The 6,288-nt window shown below is 46.3% G+C and overlaps 1 protein-coding gene across 1 annotated transcript; it reads right to left on the bottom strand.

Annotated features, from left to right (window-relative positions):
• Nucleotides 1-4,681: 4,681 nt before the first annotated feature.
• Nucleotides 4,682-5,458, bottom strand: LOC138674382 (olfactory receptor 5A2-like). The gene has a single exon (XM_069762229.1). The coding sequence runs from the start codon at nucleotides 5,456-5,458 to the stop codon at nucleotides 4,682-4,684; it is 777 nt and encodes a 258-aa protein (XP_069618330.1).
• Between the last annotated feature and the right edge of the window lie 830 nt (nucleotides 5,459-6,288).

Here is a 6,288-nt window from a genome sequence, read left to right as displayed (position 1 = left end):
GGTCACTCCTTCCACTAGGCCTCCACTGACCACACCACTGCTGCCCGTGTACCCCTGGAACCAATTTAAAATTGCCTACAGCCATGTGTTATTATTTTAGGCCTTCGATGCCTGTCTGCGGTGACTCCTTCCACTAGGCCTCCACTGACCACACCACTGCTGCCCGTGTACCCCTGGAACCAATTTAAAATTGCCTACAGCCATGTGTTATTATTTTAGGCCTTCGATGCCTGTCTGCGATGACTCCTTCCACTAGGCCTCCACTGACCACACCACTGCTGCCCGTGTACCCCTGGAACCAATTTAAAATTGCCTACAGCCATGTGTTATTATTTTAGGCCTTCGATGCCTGTCTGCGGTGACTCCTTCCACTAGGCCTCCACTGACCACACCACTGCTGCCCGTGTACCCCTGTAACCAATTTAAAATTGCCTACAGCCATGTGTTATTATTTTATGCCTTCGATGCCTGTCTGCGGTGACTCCTTCCACTAGGCCTCCACTGACCACACCACTGCTGCCCGTGTACCCCTGGAACCAATTTAAAATTGCCTACAGCCATGTGTTATTATTTTAGGCCTTCGATGTCTGTCTGCGGTGACTCCTTCCACTAGGCCTCCACTGACCACACCACTGCTGCCCGTGTACCCCTGGAACCAATTTAAAATTGCCTACAGCCATGTGTTATTATTTTAGGCCTTCGATGCCTGTCTGCGGTGACTCCTTCCACTAGGCCTCCACTGACCACACCACTGCTGCCCGTGTACCCCTGGAACCAATTTAAAATTGCCTACAGCCATGTGTTATTATTTTAGGCCTTCGATGCCTGTCTGCGGTGACTCCTTCCACTAGGCCTCCACTGACCACACCACTGCTGCCCGTGTACCCCTGGAACCAATTTAAAATTGCCTACAGCCATGTGTTATTATTTTATGCCTTCGATGCCTGTCTGCGGTGACTCCTTCCACTAGGCCTCCACTGACCACACCACTGCTGCCCGTGTACCCCTGGAACCAATTTAAAATTGCCTACAGCCATGTGTTATTATTTTAGGCCTTCGATGTCTGTCTGCGGTGACTCCTTCCACTAGGCCTCCACTGACCACACCACTGCTGCCCGTGTACCCCTGGAACCAATTTAAAATTGCCTACAGCCATGTGTTATTATTTTAGGCCTTCGATGCCTGTCTGCGGTCACTCCTTCCACTAGGCCTCCACTGACCACACCACTGCTGCCCGTGTACCCCTGGAACCAATTTAAAATTGCCTACAGCCATGTGTTATTATTTTAGGCCTTCGATGCCTGTCTGCGGTGACTCCTTCCACTAGGCCTCCACTGACCACACCACTGCTGCCCGTGTACCCCTGGAACCAATTTAAAATTGCCTACAGCCATGTGTTATTATTTTAGGCCTTCGATGCCTTTCTGCGGTCACTCCTTCCACTAGGCATCCACTGACCACACCACTGCTGCCCGTGTACCCCTGGAACCAATTTAAAATTGCCTACAGCCATGTGTTATTATTTTAGGCCTTCGATGCCTGTCTGTGGTCACTCCTTCCACTAGGCCTCCACTGACCACACCACTGCTGCCCGTGTACCCCTGGAACCAATTTAAAATTGCCTACAGCCATGTGTTATTATTTTAGGCCTTCGATGCCTGTCTGCGGTCACTCCTTCCACTAGGCCTCCACTGACCACACCACTGCTGCCCGTGTACCCCTGGAACCAATTTAAAATTGCCTACAGCCATGTGTTATTATTTTAGGCCTTCGATGCCTGTCTGCGGTTACTCCTTCCACTAGGCCTCCACTGACCACACCACTGCTGCCCGTGTACCCCTGTAACCAATTTAAAATTGCCTACATCCATGTGTTATTATTTTAGGCCTTCGATGCCTGTCTGCGGTGACTCCTTCCACTAGGCCTCCACTGACCACACCACTGCTGCCCGTGTACCCCTGGAACCAATTTAAAATTGCCTACAGCCATGTGTTATTATTTTAGGCCTTCGATGCCTGTCTGCGGTTACTCCTTCCACTAAGCCTCCACTGACTACACCACTGCTGCCCGTGTACCCCTGTAACCAATTTAAAATTGCCTACAGCCATGTGTTATTATTTTAGGCCTTCGATGCCTGTCTGCGGTGACTCCTTCCACTAGGCCTCCACTGACCACACCACTGCTGCCCGTGTACCCCTGGAACCAATTTAAAATTGCCTACAGCCATGTGTTATTATTTTAGGCCTTCGATGCCTGTCTGCGGTCACTCCTTCCACTAGGCCTCCACTGACCACACCACTGCTGCCCGTGTACCCCTGGAACCAATTTAAAATTGCCTACAGCCATGTGTTATTATTTTAGGCCTTCGATGCCTGTCTGCGGTCACTCCTTCCACTAGGCCTCCACTGACCACACCACTGCTGCCCGTGTACCCCTGTAACCAATTTAAAATTGCCTACAGCCATGTGTTATTATTTTAGGCCTTCGATGCCTGTCTGTGGTCACTCCTTCCACTAGGCCTCCACTGACCACACCACTGCTGCCCGTGTACCCCTGGAACCAATTTAAAATTGCCTACAGCCATGTGTTATTATTTTAGGCCTTCGATGCCTGTCTGCGGTCACTCCTTCCACTAGGCCTCCACTGACCACACCACTTCTGCCCGTGTACCCCTGTAACCAATTTAAAATTGCCTACAGCCATGTGTTATTATTTTAGGCCTTCGATGCCTGTCTGCGGTCACTCCTTCCACTAGGCCTCCACTGACCACACCACTGCTGCCCGTGTACCCCTGGAACCAACATCAGAAAATATAAAAATAAGTATTTTGCTTATAAAAAAGAAAATACTGGAGAGATATCAAATGCAGACATTTTAACATTAAAAACAAACACATACAACAAAAATCTGGTACAGTACTAAAAATGGCCACCAGCTACAATAACTTTCTCCTGCAAGTAGTTAACTGAAAGGTTTTTTCAATTTTAAACACAGATATGGCATCCACCGAGTGTTGTCCTGTCGCGTCTTCTTTATATTATTGCCAAGAAGATGCAAAACAATGAAAATAATAAAATCATTATTTACCAAAAAAATAGAGTAAGTCAAAACCACATTGCAAATAAACATTCATTACAAATAAAGAAGCAGGGCGCGTCCGAGGGTGAGTATATACCTAATAAGAATATAATCACCCTCGGACGCGCCCTGCTTCTTTCCGACAGCCTTCCTTCCTAAGAATCAGCCCTTCCGTGGTGTAGAGAGAGGGTTTGTTACACTCCAAGGTGTTCCCCAGGTTGCCTTTCCTGAGCTTCGATCTTCCGGCTCTCGTTTAGTAGTTCTTGGAAACTACGCTGCATTAGGCCTACAAATTGGGTATGGGGTGTAGAGAGATGGTGTGTTCCACTCCAAGGTGTTCTCCAGGTTGCCTTTCCTGAACTTCTATCTTCAGGCTCTCATTAAATTGTGGTTAAACGGAACAACTGCATTTGGCGTACTAGTTGGTTTGGGGCCTACTATCGGTGTCTGCCGCTCCTTGCTGTTCTCCTGGTTTCCTGTCCTGAAATTCCGTTTTCAGGCGCTCGTTAAGTAGTTGTTAATGTTAGACTGCATTTGGCCTACTAGTTGGGTTGGGGCCTACTATCGGTGTCTGCCACTCCTTGCTGTTCTCCTCCACTGAACAAAGCTGTGCCGCCTGTTTACTACTGTTGCCAATTTTGAACTGCATTTCGACTACTTACTGATTTGGGCCTACTCTCTGTGTCAGCCTCTCATTCCAGTTGTCCTCCACTGCAATGCCCCCTGATTAGTCCTGTGTTACCAATTTTGAACTGCATTTAGCCCACTTTATTCTTTGGGCCTATATCTGTGTTTCCTCCTCATCCTGCCCATTGCCCAGCCAGTGATAGATGAGTCTGCTGGTACATTGACCCATAACGCAACATTTCCCGTGCACGCTACACTGCAAGATTGTGACCCTGCTGAAAGTCAGGTCCCCCTTCCCGCATACCATACCACCTTACACGGGGACAAACAGGAAGGTGCAGATGAAAGTGCAGGATCCTTCATCAGGTGGGGGGAGGAATACTAGTTGGCGACGTCACTGGCACAGGGCCTCTCATGGTACGCAAAAGTGTTGCTGCCGGTGGGAGGCGCCCCCGCCGTGCAAACACACCGCTGTACTTTGAGGGGCCCTGTGCCAGTGCCAATGCCAACGAGTGGGCCCCCCCTGCTTGCTCAGGTTCACAGCACTTGCAAAGTTGAAATACTTACCTCTCCCTGCTCCACTGCCGTGACGTGGTCCAGATTTCCTGGGCCCACTAATTACTTGAACCAGCCCTACCCACCACAACTTTAGCCAAATGACCCCCAATTTCAAATGCCTTCCAATTATTATAAGGTAAATTACGCTTGACAAGCTTCATTAAGAAGAATGGATGGTTTTGACATTAAAATGGGCACTCTAGGTGTTTTCCTGGCCCCCACTCACTGCCGACTATGCTGCCCCATTGACTTGCATTGGGTTTCGTGTTTCGGTCGATCCCGACTTTACGTCATAATCGGGCGATTTCACTCGACCCGACTTTTGAGATAGTCGGGTTTCGCGAAACCCGGCTCGACTCTAAAAAGGTCAAGGTCGCTCAACTCTAGTGGTAACTGTTCGGCCTTTTGTTGGAACAACTTAAACACTGAATATAGTCCAGTAGAATATGGAGACCACAGTGAGGTGGGAGCTACAGGTGGAGAAGGCTTTCTTTCTACTGGTACTGGATGGGATCCTTAGGACTGTCAGAACAATATAAGTATAAGACATGATAATAACTGTAGTTGGAATTATAAGAGTTGGAATACTAAGTAAATAAATCTCTAAATCAACAATGAAGGTATCAGAACAGGCAAGTTCTAGTAAGGGAACAAGGTCACAGTATAAATGGTCAATGATGTTTGAGTTGCAAAAGTTTAGTTTTGCGATTGTTATGGACTCAATCAAATTTAATGAAAATCCAGAGATCCAGCAGAAGATAGACAATATCATACAGCACCTAACTGTCATAATAGCAGTATAATGAAGAGGGTTACAGATGGCCACATATCGGTCATAAGACATCACTGTAAGCAGAAGACATTCAGCTGCTTCTGAACCGCAGAAGAAATAAAACTGAGTGATGCAACCAATAAAAGTAATTGTCCCCTCATTAGTTAGTAAAATTTGAAGTATGAAAGGGACAATATTTGTAGTCAACAAGATGTCACTGATGGACAGTTGTGAGATGAAGAAGTACATTGGAGTGTGGAGGTTCTTGCTGGTCGACACCAGGGTGATGATCAGGAGGTTCCCACATAATATCAAACAATAAGTGACAAGGAATAAACAGAACAGGAACATTCTAAAACCTTGATGGACTTGAAATCCTAAGAGAATGAACTCTGTGACCACTGTCATGTTTTTCTCATGCATGTAGACCAAAGTAGTATTCATAGCCTGCGCTAAGACAAGAACAAAAAGAAATGACTCATTATATTTATGAATTTGTGTGGCCTCAATATGATGTCTAGAAAATGTACAAGACTTACAGTCATTTTTTTGCACTATGTTGTAACATTACATAACAAATTGTTGAACAGCTATGTAGAACTGATCAGTAGGAAAAGAAAGGAAAAAACTTCAATTGAACACATTATGGAGTAGGAACTACATACAAACAAATTCCACATATTTGAGTTGAGATGTCTCTGTACTGTTTGAAAATGTATTTACACGCCCCAGTCACATCTTTGGTGCAGTCACAAAAATTGCTGCAAAAAATCTGCTGCATGTGAACAATTACCAGTATAAACTCCGCACAATATTCTGTCATGTATTTAAAAAGGGAAAACCCGGCTTGGTGTAAATGTGCTGGGAAAGAAGACTCACAACATGAGAAAGAATAGCAACTTTGAAACTCATCAAAGAGAATGAAGACTTTCTAGACAGAACAGAAGCATCTCTACTGGTCACAGAAGGTGCAAAAAGTGTCAGAGAACCTCCAAAAGCAGATGAGTGGAAGCATGTGACCAAAAGAAGCAAGAAGACCATGGAGAAATCACCAACCACACAACTGAAGAACCGATATCAAATCTTTGTAGAGGATGAAGATGGCACACCTAAGAATGAAGCAATACCAGCAAGCAAAAAAGAAAAGGGCACACAGCAACAAGTGACAGCAAAAAGTACAGCCAAGAAGCAACGAAGAGTGGTGGTGGTGGGAGACTCACTACTGAGAGGCACCGAAGCAGCCATCTGCAGAC

Source organism: Ranitomeya imitator, chromosome 4 (assembly GCF_032444005.1).
Source record: "Ranitomeya imitator isolate aRanImi1 chromosome 4, aRanImi1.pri, whole genome shotgun sequence".
In the NCBI taxonomy this organism is placed as follows: domain Eukaryota; kingdom Metazoa; phylum Chordata; class Amphibia; order Anura; family Dendrobatidae; genus Ranitomeya; species Ranitomeya imitator.
The sequence above is the reverse complement of the archived record's forward strand: the minus strand, read 5'-3'. Positions and strand labels throughout refer to the sequence as shown.

Coding starts and splice junctions, on each gene's coding strand:
- LOC138674382 (XM_069762229.1), bottom strand. CDS start 5,458: ATGCATGAGAAAAACATGACAGTGGTCACAGAGTTCATTCTCTTAGGA.